This window comes from Choloepus didactylus, chromosome 4 (assembly GCF_015220235.1).
Source record: "Choloepus didactylus isolate mChoDid1 chromosome 4, mChoDid1.pri, whole genome shotgun sequence".
In the NCBI taxonomy this organism is placed as follows: domain Eukaryota; kingdom Metazoa; phylum Chordata; class Mammalia; order Pilosa; family Megalonychidae; genus Choloepus; species Choloepus didactylus.
Window position 1 is genome coordinate 110488868 of NC_051310.1, and position 19148 is coordinate 110508015.

Sequence of the window (19148 nt, forward strand, 5' to 3'; positions counted from 1 at the left end):
TTTCAAAAGACATATTTATAGCATTTCTCAAAAACAACTAATCATACACATTTATCAGCAAAACAGTAACAGAACCTACATGAACTATTCAGAATATCTTCAAAAGCTGAATTAAAACCAGTGATCTAAAAATAACCTAATAACATCACAGTTCTGGGCTTGGAAAAGAATAATTTCCTTTTAATGGTTCACTTCAGAAAGACGGTCTTCAACTTGTACATCAGGATCTACACAAAGAGCTTACTTGTAGATCTTAAAATCACTGTAGACACTCTTCTCTCTGAGGTTTGGAAGGCTCTCCACCACATCCTCTAGTGCTATAGATCAGCTACACGTGTCCAGCCCCCCAAATCTCACCTCGTTTCAGACTTCTTTCATATTTCATAATAAATACCCCATTCCTTCCCTGGTGGGTTACATTTTTCACAAAAGAAAAGCATTTTCAAGCCTCTCTTCAAAAAGGATGAAAGAAGAGATGGGAACTCCAAATTACACTAGAAGTAAAATATTTAAAAGGATTTTAAAAACCTAACAACTACAAATTAATTAGTTAAAGGAAAAAAATATAACCCAAATAGGTCAAAAGGGATTTTGATAAATTTCAAAACCCATAAACCCATTTCTAATACAGTAAAAGAGGAATGCATCCTAGATGTAATTAATTTCTGTGGAAAATTAATAGCCATTACATACTTATTATAAGGAATGTATCAAGTCTGCCCACTAACACCCACATTAACATTGTTCTAAAGGTTCCAGCCAGCACAAGCACAAGGAACAATGGCAAAAATGAGGATTATCATTATTTGTATAATGATACATCTCAAACTCAAAATTGCTCACCTAGAAATCCCAAGAAATCAACTAAAAAATTGAATCAATATGTGAATTTAGTACAAAGTAAATAGTCAAAAATAACTAGTTTTTAAATAAATCAATAATCATCTTCAGAAATAGTCTTCAGAAAATAGAAAAAAGATTTAAAATAGCAGTAATAGTAACAAACGAATTGATTTAAAAATAAGCAGGATTTATAGGAAGAAACCTATTACATTACTGAAGAACAAATAAAAAAGAGGATTTGAGTAAATAAAGAAGCATTTAGTTCCTGGAAAGGGTATAATACATACTGTAAATAAATTAATCTTTCCCAATTAATCTATAAACTTAAAGCAATCTCATACAAATTCAAAAGAAGTTTTAGGGGTAGCATGGAGGAGGGAAGCAGGAATTTGATAAAGCAATTCTGCAATTCATCTGAAAGAATCAATATGAAAAAACAAGAGTAATGCAGGGAAACACATCCCACTCTATGCAGTAACTTTTCCAAGCTTTCCCACTCTCCTCAAAGCCCCTATTGCTTCCCTCAATTTCAGCAGATTTATCTCACTTCTTATCTCACAGACATAAGAGAAGTCATTGGATCAGAACTTACTCATCTCTCCAGTACCAAACATATATATTCATCCAATCCTTTTATCCTCTCATTAAATAAAACAGTTATCCTATCTACTGTGAGTTCCTCCAACTATACAGTTCACTATTGATTATGCCTTCTTTCTAGTGTATTTACTCTTGTCCTCTCAAAAAGAACCGACATCAACTTTTCAACATGTTAACACACTATCTCCACTGTCTCACCTCCAGCTCACAACAATCTGTTTTCTACTCCCTCCATTTCACCAAAACAGCTCATGCTAAAGTCACCCTCATGTTCCTAATCCCAAGGGTATTTTTTACACTTCAACATACTTAACCTCTCAACACCTGTTCGATGCTGTTTAACACACCCCTCCTTTTTGAAACTCTTTTCTTGGCTTTTCATACCCACTCCCAATCCTACCCCTCTCTCTGGCACTATTTCCCCATCTCCTCTGTAGACTCATTCTCTTTTTTAGCATTTAAACATTCAGTTTATATTAAAGTTCCTCAAGGATAGGTTTTAAGGGTTCTTCTCCACCTACTGAATGAATTCCCCCTAAGCAACGCCAGCCCTGTCTGTGTGGTTCCAATATGCAGATGACAAACACATTCTTTACCCCTCCAGCCTAAATTTATCCTCTGATCCTATATACCCAATAACCTATTCAGGATGTCTCACAAGCATCTCAAACTCAAAAGCTGCAAAACCAAACTCATGATTTTCTTCACCCAGCCCTCCAAAAAACAAAACAAACAAAACAAAACAAATCTAAACTCTGTTCTCTCTCAGTGTTCCCTCTATCTCAGCAGTGTCATTATTTACCTTGTTACCCAATCCAGAAACCAAGGAGCCATATCTTTCTCTTAATCCCCATTTCTGAACCATCAGGTAGTCCTGCAGATCCATCCACATTATCTCCATCTCCAGTGCCACCACTCTAGGCCAAAATATTCTCTCTCTCACTAATACTTCAACAAGAGCTTGCCGCTACAATGTGGTCTCTCAGCATAATTCTGGCTTCCTTTCAAGCTATTTTCCACTCTGAAGAGTGACCTTTTCTAAACAGATATAGAGACCTGAAAACTTTCTGCTTAAAATAGAAAATCCTTGACATTAACATTACCTACTGGGCCCTGCATGGTTTGGCCCTTTCCAATGTCTCCAGCCTCCTCTCATGTATTACTCTTCCCCATTCTCTGTACTCCAGCCACAGTGGCTTCCTTTCAGCTTCTTGGAAAAAACTAGGTTCACCCCTGCTACTGGGCTGTTGTGTGGGTTGTTTCCTCCGAACCTTTCTCCTAAGTGATCCTCCACCCTTCTCTCAGCTCTTGGCTCAGCCACTACTTCTCCATGGAAGACCTCCTTGACCTCCCTCTAAGTTCAAAGTACCCTTTACTATATTCTAAAATTACCATGGACCTCTACTTTATAGTACTTATAATAAGTAATCCACATTGTTTTGAGTGTGAGCACCTGGCCCCTGGATCTCAGGCTCCATGAGAGCAAGGATTTTTTTTCTTTCTCCCTATGGTATTGCCTGATTTGAGCACAGGGCCTGGCATGTAGTAAGCATTCAACAAACTTCAAATGAATTGGTGAATAGATATGAGCTCCTACTCATATGGATTAAAAACTGCAATAATCAAAACTCTCTGCAATTGTCCCCCAAAAAGAATACTAGACTAGGAGATAATATGGAAAGCCCAGAAATACACCCAGAATAAATAAAAATTTATTATATAAAAACAGTGGCTTCTGAAATTAGCATTTATTTAGCGAATGGTTTTAGAATCACTGGCTAACTATTTCAAACATGAAAGTAAATCTTTATCTCATGCCACATACAAACTTAAGATGGATAAAATATTTAAATATAAAACATGAAACCTTAAAAGTCTAGGGTAGATGGACTAAGAAGCATGACGGGGAGGCAAGATCATAAAGAGAAAAAGCTGGTTAAGATTTAGCTCCATAATAAGTCTTTTATACTTTAAATAATTGCATAAATAAAATTAAAAGGCACACAGACTGGAAATAAATATTTGCAACATGTGACAATACATAAGGAACTCTCATAAATCAATAAAAAAGGAAAAACAGTAAAAGAGAAATAAGACAGTAGTAGAGAAATAAGACAGATTTAATTTTAAAATACAAATAATCACAAACATAAACCATGTTGGATCTCAATAATAATAAAAGGAGTATCAATTACAACAATGTGGTGCCATTATTTACCTATTAAATTGGTAAGGATTTTAAAGAAGACAGCACTTAAGTGTTGACAGGTATGGGGACACATTTATACACCATGTTTTGGGAGGGCAATCGGTCAACGTACCCAAAATGTCTTAAAATTCTGCATCCTCTTTGGCTCTGCAAATCCATTTCAGCAACTTTAAGGAAATCATCACGTATATATGCAAAGCTATAGCTGCAAGGATGATCTTCAAAATGCTCTTTGAAACAGCAATGAATCAATCAAGAAATCAAGTAAGTGCCCAAAAACAGGGAATAGCTTAAATTATGGCAGAACTGTATGTGGATATGATGTAGCTATAAAAAACCTTGCAGAAGAACTTGTTATGACATAGAAAGACATTTATGATAAATTGCTGAATGGGAGGATCAGGTCACAAAACACTGGGTACCAGATAATCCCATTTTTCAAAAGGGATCATGTTGAATATTCACTGTGAGACAAAAATATATCCTTTTGCAAGTAATTTTCCAGTATCATTCACATAAGTTCAGGTAGCCATGTAGATTAACCCCTCTTAATAACAGAAAAATCTAGTAGAAACGAAAATTTACTTACTCTTCCAATTTCTGCAGTCCAAGAAACAACAATGGTGTTTGGTACTGTTGTGGACAGTCGGACAAGTGAGGTGATATTAATTGGTCGGCTGGGTCGCTTTGGTTCCACACCATTTTTAGTAGGTGGAAGATAACCCTAAGAATGAAATAATTTATTTCTATTTATTATTTCCACAAACACTTCAACTACCATTCCTTAAAACATAAAACCTACAAGTAACATACTAGAAGATAAGAATGTTTTCATCAAAGAGTAGAGAAGCAAACATTTACAAGAGTTTCTTGTGCTATTATTTCTTAAACCACCCCCCCACCCCATTTAAGGCACAGCATTCTTCAAATCTCTACTCTACCAGATGAACATAATAGAGGAATTTTTAAAACAACTTCTCAAAATAGAGTACAATTCTAAAACTATCACACCCAACTTCAAATACAAGACTTTATTTCTATAGTTAATATCACAGCTACCAAATGCACACAGTTAGTAGAAGTACTTCACTCAAAAAAATGCTTTCCTAATGAAAAACAATGATTAACAGAAGCTGTGATCACCTATTTGATAGCTATGTTGCAATACATTTTTTAAAAACCAGCTTTTCTGACTTACTGGAAGACTGCAAGGTTTTGTATTCACTTTCACACAGAGATTGGGTGGGAAGTGATCTTCTTGTGGACAACTGGTTTCTGATAAACAAAACCTAAACAAAAAAAGAACAAGTTAAATTTCCTTTTTTAAAAGATGACCTCACTAATATTTTTGTTTAAAAGCTAATTTAAAAGATGGTCAACTCTTAACAACAGAAAAGGGAAAACTTAAAATTGGGGATTTCATGTAACAAATAAAGATATTTAAACAGGTTTAAAATAAATAACCCTGTCAATGAAGTGTTTCAGGAATACTGGCAATCATTTATTTAAGCATGTTTTGAGAAACACTAGCTGCCTGGAATATTAATAGGTATGTGTTGGGGTGGGGGTAGGGGATTGGGGTGGGTTGTTCTATGGTTAAATTTAAGAAAATCTGAATAAAAAAAATAAATTAAGCTTCCTAAATACAGAACTTCTCAGAGCTTTCAAAGGATTAATATGCATTATGACTCTTGAAGAGGAAGATACAGAATATAGTGTTTCCCAAATTTATTTGCCTACAAAATGCTTTTTTTTGGTTCTCAACAGAACATTCTGGAAAAGCTATGTAAGCCCATCCCCACAACCAAGTTCTGTTCACAAAGCCAAGGTACTCCATTAGCCCCTGAAAACTGAAGATGTTGAATAATAACATTATTTGTGCTACATCACCTATATTCAGAACACTATTTTAGAAATTTATAAAAACGTTTATTTCTAAATTATATGCATAGTCTTTGAGGAAAACTAAGGATATCTACATTATTTGTAATTCTCACTCTGTTCACCCTTTATATAGATATAATAATTTACTATATAAGAAATAAATTATTAATTTTGCTACTTAAGACTTCTATTCTTTATCACATCTTTATTCTCATAATACACCTACGGCTCATTCCACTTTTACAAAATGTGAATTATAAGCACATTTGAATTATATGGTAGGGAGAGCCCTATCTCTGAATTCTGCAAAACATTCATCGTGCATAAACATCTTCCCTAAACACCTATGGTGTAGGATCTTAATCTTTTGGCCATGGAATCCTTGTGTGGTTAGGGTCCAGAAAATGGACAATTTTCTTTGCAAAATTTTAAGAGTACATATACATGTTCATCTTTATGGGGAGACAATCCATAGCTTTCATCAGGTTCTCAAAGGGATCTCTAAAAATATTAAGAATTGCTTATCTATAAAGATCACTCAAAATATACTTAGCAATAGATGTCCAAGCTTACAAGATCATCTCTAACCTGAGCAGGACCTTCAATTACAGGTCAGTTCTTTAAACTGCAACTGTAAGAGGATGCCACTAAGTTTTTAATCAGTTATTCCAATGTAGTGATAAGTTTAAAACATTACATTGTTTTAAACACTACATGGCTGCCTGAAGTTATAGAAAAATAATAATTTATATGACAAATTGATTCTTATTCAGTCAGGTAAAACGTGAAAATCTAAACCTCTCTAACAAACTGAGGGGGATAAGAAAAAAAGTGAACAACGGTAGAAAGTGTCTGTGAAGGAGTTCATGGCAGAGGGGAGGATGATGATAAGTACGTTAATGAAAAGAGACTCAGGAGTCTAATAGAGAAAACACTGATCCTCATTCTGACAAATTATTGCCATGCTTTAGATAAACTTTTACAATTAGGATAGCAGATAGCAATATATACTCCCAACTTAAATAATATACTGGGGCTACTGACCTAGCAAATGTTGGGGGGAGGGGGGCATGAAGAAAAACAATTTTATTAAAATACAAAGAAACACCTAACGATGAGCAAATAAAATACAACACAGTTCATTTTTTATCAAGTTCTGGAGACATATTTTTAAAATGGCTAATCTATTTTTATATCTAAGATTCCCTTGGAATTCCTGAATTAAAGAGCTGATCTACCTTAGAAAGAAAACCATACCTGCTATTGCTTTAAAGAATGCATATGCATTAATACACATTAATATAAAACACTAAGGATAGTAACCAGAGCTTTTCATCCTAGAGCTATAGTTTTCAAATTTTATTTTACTATTTGGTCTCTTTCTTCCAATGAAACTTTACCCAGAAGTCAAACATGTCCAGAAATCAAATAGATCAAAGCAGCACACTTTTGGGGAAAAGGAGCAAGAATGTGGGACCCTAAGGGGAGCTCCATGCAACAATCTGAAAACAACTGTTTTAAAGGATAATGTCACATACCAGTTTAAGCAAAATGAAAAGTAAATTGTTGAAGCAAGGAATAAATAAGATTAGATTACAGGAATATATCATTAATTCTGAAGGCATCATATTTTAGTCCTTCAATTTATTCAGTCATTTTCACAGTCTGATCCTGACACAGGAAAAAGTACCAAATCTCCAGTATAAAAAATAATCTTTGTCAGTGCCTTTCAAAACCAAGCCCTAGATTATCATTTTTCTACTAGGGTGAGGTTTCGTCATATTGTTTTATGGAGTAAAAGTTGATCAAATGTAGTCATGTCCTTTTTAGAATCTTCAACTCAACTTTTCCTCTGCTTTCTCACTGTTTTCATCACACTTTTCAAAAGCCTGGATCAGAGGTTTTCAAATTGTACCACAAAGTTCTAAGCAGATGCTTGAGATTAATCTCTTTTCCGACCACCTTATAATTTGTATATGTAACCTAGTATCTGATTACTGAAACTGGGTAATCTCTTAGACTCGTCCTCTCATGATATAGAGAAAACAGCTTGTTGAGGGAAACAATTGTCTTCTATTTCTTCTTCTATTCCTAATTGCAAAAAAACAAAGAGTCTGGCACTTAAGTTCATGTAAGGACAGTCACTGTGTAACTTAAGAGCAGCACAAAATGGTTTATATAAACAAGAAAGAGACAAATTAACATAAAAGATTTTTCAGATATTCTAAGAAATAAGAGTGCTAAGAAAAGAAACCAAGTAGGGGGCAGCCGTGAATCCATGTTGGAAAATTTTTCATTAGTCTTTGCAAAACTAGGAAGATGTCTCATATAGAATCTAGACTAGGGAGTATTTAAATTAATGATTTAAAATAGAGGACAAAGCAAATTAGAATATTTTGGGTTTTGTTAGTTCATGACATACTGTAGACTTAACCTAAGTAGTAGTTCCTTACCTGCAGTATAGTTTGCCTCTTGTGCAAATAAGCCTCTTGTTTTCATAAAACACTGTATTTCTAAAGAGCTGACCACTATGGTATTTAAAGACATCATTACCTGAGGCTTCTCAATAAACCAAGGACAATCAAAGGGGAGAAACGCAGTTAGACATATGATACATGACTTGCTATATTATATATCTCATAATGGAGAAATGTTCTCCCTCACCCAAACATCGAAACACAATACTTTCAATATACTTAATGAAAGTTAGGTGGATTTTTAAAAATCTTTAAGGAATATTAACTTTTACACTTTGGATATATACTGTAGTCAATACTGTACCTTAACTGGACCTGCACTGTGAAGTCACATTTGGTCCCAGAAATATCCCTAGAAAAGACAAAATAAGAACTATAATCTTTTATTAGAGAAGTTGTATGTTTACAGAAAAACCATGCATACAATAGTTCCCATATTATACCCTATTAACACCTTGCATTAGTGTGGTACATTTGTTACAAGAGATGAAAGAACATTTTAATAATTGTACTATTAAAGGAACTATATTATTTTTAAAATATGCACATGAAAGTTGATTCAAATACAGTTATTTCAAAAAGTTTTTTGAATTATCAGAGATATAACTGTTCTTAGGGTAACTAACACTCTATACTAATGCTTTCAGTATGAATATTTTCATGACACCAATATTCACCCAATACACTGTTTTTTTTTTCCAATACACTGTTGTTGTTTTTTTGTTTGTTTTTTATTAAATTCAGTTTTACTGAAATACATTCACACACCACACAATCATCCATGATATACAATCCACCGTCCACAGTATGATAACATAGTTATGCGTTTATCACCACAATCTATCTCTGAACATTTTCCTTACATCAGAAAGAACCAGAACAAGAATAAAAAATAAAAGTGAAAAAAGAACACCCAAATCATCCCCCCATCCCACCCCATTTGTCCTTTAGTTTTTATCCCCATTCCTCCACTCATCCATACACTAGCTAAAGGGGGTGTGATCCACAAGGTCTTCACAATCACATTGTCACCCCTTGTAATCTACATTATTATATAATTGTCTTCAGGAGTCCAGACTGCTGGGTTGGAGTCTGGCAGCTTCAGGTATTTACTTCTAGCTATTCCAATACATTAAAGCCTAAGAGGTGTTATCTATATAGTGCATAAGAATGTCCACCAGAGTGACCTCTTGACTCCATTTGGAATCTCTCAGCCACTGAAACTATTTCGTCTCATTTTGCATCCCCCTTTTGGTCAAGAAGATACTCTCAGTCCCACGATGCCGGGTCCACATTCATCCCCGGGAGTCATACTCTGCGTTACCAGGGAGATTTACACCCCTGGGGGTTGGGTCCCACGTAGGGGGGAGGGCAGCGAGTTCACCTGTCGAGATGGCTCAGTTAGAGAGAGAGAGGGCCACATCTGAGCAACAAAGAGGTACTCAGGGGGAGACTCTTAGGCACCATTACATACAGCTTTAGATTCTCCTTTGTGTCCAATACACTGTTTTTTAAAATCACTTATTATAAAACAATATTGGATTCAAATGTCAAACTGCAAGCTATACTCAAAAACAACTTACATGGAACTACTGATTTGCTGCACTTGTTGCGGTGTCAAAGCAAATGCAAAACAGGTTTCTCGAAAGCGCTGACTATTATCTGATGCTAAAGAAAAAAAGAATCATAGTTTTAATTACTTTCAAATCATCAATAGGGAAGACAGTAACAAAACACTTGCATGTCTTTAATTAACTGGGAAGTACTCTAGAATGAGGAAAACAAGACAACTAAAACATCGAAAAATAAGAAATATGCCGGCTATATGATAATAGAAATTGGCATAAAAACTGGCTAATTCCTGAAGATAACACATTAGGACTCAAATTCAGGAAACACATATTCAAAGCAACACTAATAAAATAATTAACTAATCATATAAATGCACACATCTAAAAAATAAATTGTACTTGTATTAAAAAATACACTGATACCTAATTTTACTTGAAATAATATAAACCCACTTAAAGACAGAAGGTTTCTGAGCTAAGTAACAAACATGCACCTTGAGATCTGCACAGATGAAATGACTTTTGTTCTTCAAGGCAAATTAAGAATTGTATCATCTCTCATCAAATTATACCATTCAAGTTTTATATAAATATAATTTCTCCTATGCTTAGATGCTTGACTTCAAAATTTGCCTGTTGTCCCTATCTCAAAGAAGGAAAGAGTTACAAGAAGAAGGGAAAGAAGAGAATAAAGAAAAAGAGGGAGAGAGCGGGGTGGAAAAAAAACGAAAGCAAGGAAAACAAAGCAAGAGCAAGTGAGTAGGCAGACAAGTGTAGGTCAGTCTAGAGCAGGGATTCCTAAGAAGGCTGTACACAACCATAGTTCTCATGGCTTTTAAAATATGTGCTGTGCTAACATGAACTCTGTGAAAAATGTAAAATAAATGTTTTATATTGCAGAATGTAGTGGACATAGCAATAGACAGCAAATAGTGAAGGGGGAACGATAATCTAATAAGAACAGATAAGTTTATAGAGGATAATCTTAATGTTCTGGGAATGCTCAGGAACAACTATGGTTTGTTAATTTTGAGGGTATGGTAGGAACATGTTGGTAGCAATGTAGATATTTTAGGTTGTTTGTTTTTCTTATTCATTTGTTTGGTTATAGTTTGTTTATTTTCTTAGGGTAGGGTAGGAATATGTTGGAAGCAATGAAGTTATTTTAGGCTATTTGTCTTTCTTATTTCTTTGTTCAGTTATGGTATGTTAATTTTCTTGGGGTAGGGTAGGAACAATGGTAGTTATTTTAGGTTATTTGTTTTTCTTATTTCTTTGTTTTGGTTTTGTTTGAAATGTAGTTTTTTATTGTTTTTTAATTTTTTGATAAAGTTAAGAAAAAAACAAAAAAAATGTGGGAAAAAAATCAGTGGACAATATTCTTCTTGTTAATCAGTGTTTACTCAATGCTTGACACAAAGAAACATGTAATGACTATTTGTTGAGTGAGTAAAGGAATACAAAAATTTAAGACACACCAGATTAAACTTTAAACTTTACTTTTCCAGGGTAATACTCTAGAACAAAAGTCACCAATAACCTTGGTTATTACCAAGGAACTCCTGGCCTATTGGCCATTTGAGACTGGTGCAGGAAAAAAACAGCTGAATTTGGCTATTCTGATCTCTTGATTAAACTGGGTTTGATCCTATTCACAAGCAACACTTCCTTTACACCTATCATCAAAACTACAGTATGTCATGCAGAAAACTGTATAAATGTATCATTATGATGAAGAAATGGAAAAGAGCACTACTGATCTTGAATTGTATCTCAATATAGGAGTATCTTTTATAGGTGAAGGCTAGATTTGCATAAATTAGTCTGAAGCTTCCTTCTGTAATCTGGGAAGATTTCATCATAATCTATTCCCCAAAAATAGCTCCTAACCAGAGAAAGTCATCTTGATTATGAAACATCAACTTGGCAACGGCAAAGCAGTAAAGTAGACATGTCCCTCTAAGCAACTAACTTCTTTGCTTCTATCTGCCTAAAAATTTCAGTCCAGGAAGCTGAGCCTAATTTAGATTTTTGGCTCCATTCTAAAGCAGTGCTAAAATAATTTCCAAGTACAAAAATTCCTATTACTCTTTAGGCAAAATTTCAGGTTCTTTTTAAAGCCAGTGAAAACCATATAGCTTTGGTTTTAGATAACAGACTACCTAAAATCCATTCTTAAAGTGAACTGAGCTATCATTAGCCCTTCCAGAAAAATTCAGGCAAGATCACAGAATCATGGAAGTCTTCATACTGAAATAAGCCTTACAAGTGACCTAAAATAATACCTCCAATGCTGGGGGTATGCATTTTGGTGGGTAAACAAAACAATCCATAGTGATACAGGAAAAAATATCTATCCACATGTAAAAGAGAAGTTTAAAAAGGTTGAGATTTTACATAAAATCAAAAATCTGATCTACAAAACAATCTAAATTTCTAAGTAAAATCTTAAACTTTTTAAACTCTATTTTTCATGTATATTTTATAATATACACAATATTAGTACAATAGTTTGTGTATTATATGTGTATGTTCAATATTTTGCTGAGAGGTGCATGTGATCAGAAGAATTTGCAGACCACTGATCTCCAGTCCCAACTCTTTTTCAACCCTTCCATTCATTCTCTGTTGAATTCTTTTAGAGAGGAGGGAGGTGTGGTCAATACTTTGTCAGGCAGAAGATGGCTGAGGGTAGACAGTTACATTGTAAGAAAGCTTGCAGCCTCATAGAGTAGCCAAGTATAGTGGAAAGAGACGAGATCACACAAACTGCATTCCAAACTGCTTTTGCCACTTATTTGCCATGTGATCGTAGGTACTTATCTAATCTGAATGTTTCTTCCAAAATTTAAACACATACACATACATCCCCCCTTGGGGCCATTGTGAAGAACATAAATGAGATAACATGTTTAAAACAACCAACAATTTCCTTGTCTGCCCCCTTTCCTACTAAAACCCTCACAATGAATCAAAATATATTCCGCTATAACTTCACCCCTTGATACCATACAGCACTGTACTAATCTTACTATCCAGTGACAGCCATTCTGCAAATAATGTGAAGAAAGCATTAATGGACCCCTCCCATTTCCACTGTCTCTCTTCTCCCTGTATTTCAGGTGAGATTTCAGAATTATTCACTATCCTGATCTTCCTCCTCTGGTCATAGCTCATGTTGTCATATCCTTATTAAAATGACAGCCAGAAATGGAAACGCTCTGCCATAGCATATATTATTGTTCAAAATATATGCTGTCATTCTGTACTGGTCCATTCCCACCAGAGGATTCTACTTCCAGTGCTAATGACATCAGCCTTGGCCAACGAAATGGGAGAAGTGTACCACTTCCAAGCAGAAGCTCGAAGAGCCATCCTGTGTTTTCACCATCTTTCATCTTTCTCTGCCCTCTGCTTTGAATATATTATTCCAGATGTGGTATGAGTAGAACATTATTTTTATTAACAACTACCATCTACTAAGCACTTACTTTGGGGCTTTAAATATATTATTCCTAATCTCAACAATCATGAAGGAAGGATGCTAGTCCCTTTTTCAGATGAAGAAATTGAGGTTCAGAGTTATTATACAACTTATCAAAGACTCATATTTGGTAAGTTGCAAAAGCAGAATTTAAACTCAGATCTTCATGTCTCCAAAGCCCATGCTTTTCTCTAACATAGGTCTATGAGTTTGCTTTAGAAAAATTATCCTTATCACATTTTTCAATTGCCAGTCTCTATTACAATATTTTAATTATTCCATTGATTAGTCATTTAGGTTGTTTCTAATTTCTCATTATATGAAACAATGCTGTGAACATCTATGGGCTTATAGGTTTTATTGCGGTAGAGGGTAAATTATTATTTTCTTCGCATAACTCCCCAGACATGATTTCAGGGTCAAAAAAGTATGATTTATTTGAATCTGAACATACGATTAGGATGTTTTTCAAATAGTTGTAACAATATATTAGACCATTAGCAATTCATGCATCTAGTAACTGCACTGCACTCTGGCCAGCATGGGAGTTGTTGCTAATTTAGTGGGGATTTCGGTAACTTCTTGATAGTTTATTTTAAAATTGTTTTTCATGTTTACTTACTTGATGCATTTCCTATTTGGTTAATTGTCCAATCTTCTGTAATGCCCACGTATATAAGGGTTTCATATATAAGACTGTTAACCTTTGGAAATGTACTACAAATATTTTCTCCAGTCTGCAATGTCTTTTCATTTTGGCTACATTTTTGGATGACGTGAAAGTGAAATTTTTATTTGGTCTAATCTGTCAACCATGTCCTTCGTAAATTCTTCCACTACTTCTAAGGTTAGATGGTTATTCCCCGTCTAAAGTCCAATCAATATACATTTCAGTTCAGTGGCTTGTTGTTTCTAATTAATTATTTAATCCATCTGTAACTTTTTAGTAAGTGATGCTTTTAAAATCTGAACTTCTTTTACTCCAAACTGCCTAGAGTTACATCAACAACATTTGTTAAATAATCCTTCCCTTCCCTATTAATATATTGGCTTCCTTTATCATGTATTAAATTCTTATATTCAACAGGTTCCAATTCTGGGCTATTTTCCATTGGTCTTTTTATCTTGTTGCTGAGACTTTTTTTTTTTTTTTAATTTTTATTGGCATAACATATATACAACACAAAATTTCACATTTCAGCTTCATTATATTTTACTTACTTTCAGTTAAGAGAAGGCTTACCTGCAATTCCTAAGGAATTAGCTTTAAGACATCATTGATATTTTAAAGGGAAAATTTCTCTTCCTTTCTAACGTTTATATTTCTAGTTTTAATTCATGTTGTATTATATAGGCCAGAACTTCCAGGAAAATGTTGCAAGCATGGTGGTGACTTATTGTCATTCCCCGTGTGCCAGTTTGGATGTATTATGTCCCCCAAAAGGCCATGTTCTTTGATGCAATCTTGTGGGGGTAGACTACTAGTGTTGATTAGGTTGGAATCTGAGTGTTTCCGTGGAGATGTGACTCAATCAACTGTGGACAAGGCCCTTCATTGGATAATTTCCATGGAGGTGTTACCCCACCCATTCAGAGTGGGTCTGAATTAAATCACTTGAGCCATATAAAAGAGCTGACAAACAAAAGGAACTCACTGCTGCAACTTAGACATTTTGAAGATGGCCGTTAAAAGCAGACTTTTGCTCTGGAGAAGCTAAGAAGACAAAACACCCCAAGAGCAACATTTTGAAGAACGCACAGGAGCTGAGAGAGAAACTGGAACACAATCCAAGGTCAGCAGATGCCAGCCACATGTCTTCCCAGCTAACAGAGGTTTATCCAGATGCTACTAGTCTTCCTTCGGTGAATATACCCTATTGTTGATGCCTTACCTTGGACACTTTATGGCCTTAAGGCTATAACTTTGTAACCAAATAAACCCCCTTTATAAAAGCCAATCCATTTCTGGTATTTTGCATTCTGGCAGCATTAGCAAACCAGAACACCCTGCCTCAAAATAGACATATCTTTGTTTCTGTGAATTGTAAAATTATATAGAGTACCCACTGAAAAACAATTAAAAACAGAAGTGTATAGAGTATACGTATATAAGTATACTTTATACTTTATACTATATACTTATATATATATAAGTATATAGTGTATATATATAAGTATATATTATATATATATAAGTATATAGTGTGTATATATATAGTATATGTATATATATATATATTATATTATATATATATATATACTATATACTATATACTTATATATAAGTATATAAGTGTATAAAGTATAAAGTATACTTATATAAAGTGTATAAAGTATCCCCATAATCTTGCTGCCTCCCTCAGGAAGAAAAAAAAATCCCCAAACATTGTGAACAACTTGGTTAAAAAAAAATCATACGGTCTTTTAAGAATTTATAAATATATGTATGTATGTACGTATGTATCATGTATGTGTGTGCATACATATACACACATATCTATAGAATTATATTATTTTACAAATTATTTTGCATCCCTTTAAGATTTTGAAAATACCTTCTCATATCAAGATATACACTGAATTCTCTAATCCATTTTAATGTCTGCAAAGCATTCATTTTATATATATATATAATATATATATTTATAATCTACACACAGCTTTAAAATAACTTATTTATACTTTTATCTTTATTATATCTTCCCTGTTGGGGTTATTTCCCCCCCTAAATTTTAAAATAAATTCATGGTTCTTTATCTTCTTTTCAAGTGACCAAAGCACTCAGTGCTTTTTGCTTTTTTAAGCTGAACTTCAGTCAGATTCTTTGGCTTTTCATACATAATATCTCTGTTTTCAATGTACTGAAAACAGTAACTTAAAAGATTTCTGCCTTTTTGAATTGGGAAGTATCTTTATTATCAAGTATATATAAGGTTTCATGAGTATTTCATACACTGGAAATATGCAGTATCCTCTGTTTATAAGATACAGTATTTGGTAAATACATGTTATGTAACATGGCACATTATATACAGAAAGTTTTGGTCTCTTTATCAATTATTGCTATTCACCCATGGACTTCATTTTCTGGAAGAAAAAAATATCAGTACTATTTTAGTTTTTCATTATTGAGACTTCTTTCCTAACTGCATTTATTTACTGTACATTCTTGACTGCTCCTCAAATTTGTCCTCAAGACCACTAATTTGATTTTGTACAGTATTATCTTTTCCCAATTTTCAACAGAGATTTAACTTTGGCTATGTTCTGCTGGCTGGATTGCAAAGAGAAAAGACCCTCAAGATAAGCTGAAGAAAGGTTACTGAAATGTGTTTTAATCTTTGCATAGATAATGAGGGTAGTATTTTTTAATTTGGGGCCTTTTCTGAGCTGTCCCAATGTCCTTTTCAGATCAGGATTCTCAAACCTGTCCACACACTACAATAATCTAAGAACTAAACACAAACAAAACAATAGATGCCGGGGCCCACCCTAAATCAACCACATGAACTATCAGATCCAGGTCCTGGTCTTTCTTAAAAGCTTTCCAGGTGATTCTAAATGCACAGCCGCAGTTGAAAACCCCCATCCTAGAACGACCAATTAAACTACCTAACAAAAGATATAACAAGGGGGAAAAAGTCTCTCCTGGTAGAGATTGCTGCCTTAGTACATATACAGAGTTTCGATCCTTCCCAAAATTTCAATAAAGGGTCAAAGAGTTGTTTTATATTTGCTTGTTTTGTTTTTCAAAGGAATAAATCCATCAGGATGGAGGGGAAAGGACCGGAGACACTAGCCATGAAATTTTGGAAATTGGAAAGCAGATGTATACGTGGTTTAAAAAAGAAAGAGAGGCGGGGCAAGATGGCAGACTGGTGAGCTGTATGTTTTAGTTACTCCTCCAGGAAAGTAGGTAAAAAGCCAGGAACTGCGTGGACTGGACACCACAGAGCAATCTGTCTTTGGGCATACTTCATACAACACTCATGAAAACGTGGAACTGCTGAGATCACCGAAATCTGTAAGTTTTTGCGGCCAGGGGACCCGCGCCCCTCCCTGCCAGGCTCAGTCCCGGGGGAGGAGGGGCTGTCAGCTCCAGGAAGGAGAAGGGAGAATTGCAGTGGCTGCTCTCATCGGAAACTCATTCTACTGATTCAAACTCCAACCATAGATAGACTGAGGCCAGACACCAGAGACTCTGAGAGCAGCCAGCCCAGCAGAGAGGAGACGGGCATAGAAGGAAAACAACACGAGAAGCTCCAAAGTAAAAGCAGAGGATTTTTGGAGTTCTGGTGAACACAGAAAGGGGAAGGGCGGAGATCAGGCCTTGAGGCGCATATGCAAATCCCGAAGCAAGGCTGATCTCTCTGCCCAGGGCACCTTTCCTTAATGGCCCTGGTTGCTTTGTCTATTAGCATTTCAATAACCCATTAGATCTCTGAGGAGGGCCGTTTTTTTTTTTTTTTTTTTTTTTTTTTTTTTTTTTAAATCCTTTTTGCTTTTTCTAAAACAATTACTCTAAGAAGCTCAATACAGAAAGCTTCAAAGAATTGAAATTTGGGCACGTCAAGTCAAGAGCAGAAATAAGAGAGCTCTGAGACAAAAGGCAATAATCCAGTGGCTGAGAAAATTCACTAAACAACACAACTTCCCAAGAAAAGGGGGGTGTCCGCTCACAGCCACCATCCTGGTGGACAGGAAACACTCCTGCCCATCGCCAGCCCCATAGCCCAGAGCTGCCCCAGACAACCCAGTGTGACGGAAGTGCTTCAAATAACAGGCACACACCACAAAACTGGGCGTGGACATTAGCCTTCCCTGCAACCTCAGCTGAATGTCCCAGAGCTGGGAAGGGGGAGCAGTGTGAATTAACAGAGCCCCATTCAGCCATCATTTGAGCAGACTGGGAGCCTCCCAACACAGCCCAGCAGCCCAGAACTGCCCTGGGGGACGGCACTCACCTGTGACATAGCACAGTCATCCCTCAACAGAGGACCCGGGGTGCACAGCCTGGAAGAGGGGCCCACTTGCAAGTCTCAGGAGCCATACGCCAATACCAAAGACTTGTGGGTCAGTGGCAGAGACAAACTGTGGCAGGACTGAACTGAAGGATTAGACTATTGCAGTAGCTTTAAAACTCTAGGATCATCAGGGAGATTTGATTGTTAGGGCCACCCCCCCCTCCCCGACTGCCCAGAAACACGCCCCACATACAGGGCAGGCAACACCAACTACACACGCAAGCTTGGGACACCAATTGGGCCCCACAAGACTCACTCCCCCACTCACCAAAAAGGCTAAGCAGGGGAGATCTGGCTTGTGGAGAACAGGTGGCTCGTGGACGCCACCTGCTGGTTAGTTAGAGAAAGTGTACTCCACGAAGCTGTAGATCTGATAAATTAGAGATAAGGACTTCAACTGGTCTACAAACCCTAAAAGAACCCTATCAAGTTCAGCAAATGCCACGAGGCCAAAAACAACAGAAAATTATAAAGCATATGAAAAAACCAGACGATATGGATAACCCAAGCCCAAGCACCCAAATCAAAAGACCAGAAGAGACACACCTAGAGCAGCTACTCAAAGAACTAAAGATGAACAATGAGACCCTAGTACGGGATATGAAGGAAATCAAGAAGACCCTAGAAGAGCATAAAGAAGACATTGCAAGACTAAATAAAAAAATGGATGATCTTATGGAAATTAAAGAAACTGTTGACCAAATTAAAAAGATTCTGGACACTCATAGTACAAGACTAGAGGAAGTTGAACAACGAATCAGTGACCTGGAAGATGACAGAATGGAAAATGAAAGCATAAAAGAAAGAATGGGGAAAAAAATTGAAAAACTCGAAATGGACCTCAGGGATATGATAGATAATATGAAGCGTCCGAATGTAAGACTCATTGGTGTCCCAGAAGGGGAAGAAAAGGGTAAAGGTCTAGGAAGAGTATTCAAAGAAATTGTTGGGGAAAACTTCCCAAATCTTCTAAACAACATAAATACACAAATCATAAATGCTCAGCGAACTCCAAATAGAATAAATCCAAAAAAACCCACTCCGAGACATATACTG

General features: G+C 35.6%; 1 protein-coding gene across 2 annotated transcripts in view; it reads right to left on the reverse strand.

The window, feature by feature from the left end:
• PIAS1 (protein inhibitor of activated STAT 1) overlaps window positions 1-19148 on the reverse strand; it is a 142374-nt gene that overhangs the window by 39723 nt on the left and 83503 nt on the right. For both annotated transcript variants that reach the window (XM_037833578.1, XM_037833579.1), the window contains exons 3-6: window positions 9597-9681; window positions 8318-8365; window positions 4851-4941; window positions 4242-4376 (exon numbers count right to left, since the gene is read on the reverse strand). In XM_037833578.1, the coding sequence (XP_037689506.1) occupies window positions 4242-4376; window positions 4851-4941; window positions 8318-8365; window positions 9597-9681 (359 nt within the window). The remainder of the gene's footprint in view (window positions 1-4241; window positions 4377-4850; window positions 4942-8317; window positions 8366-9596; window positions 9682-19148) is intronic.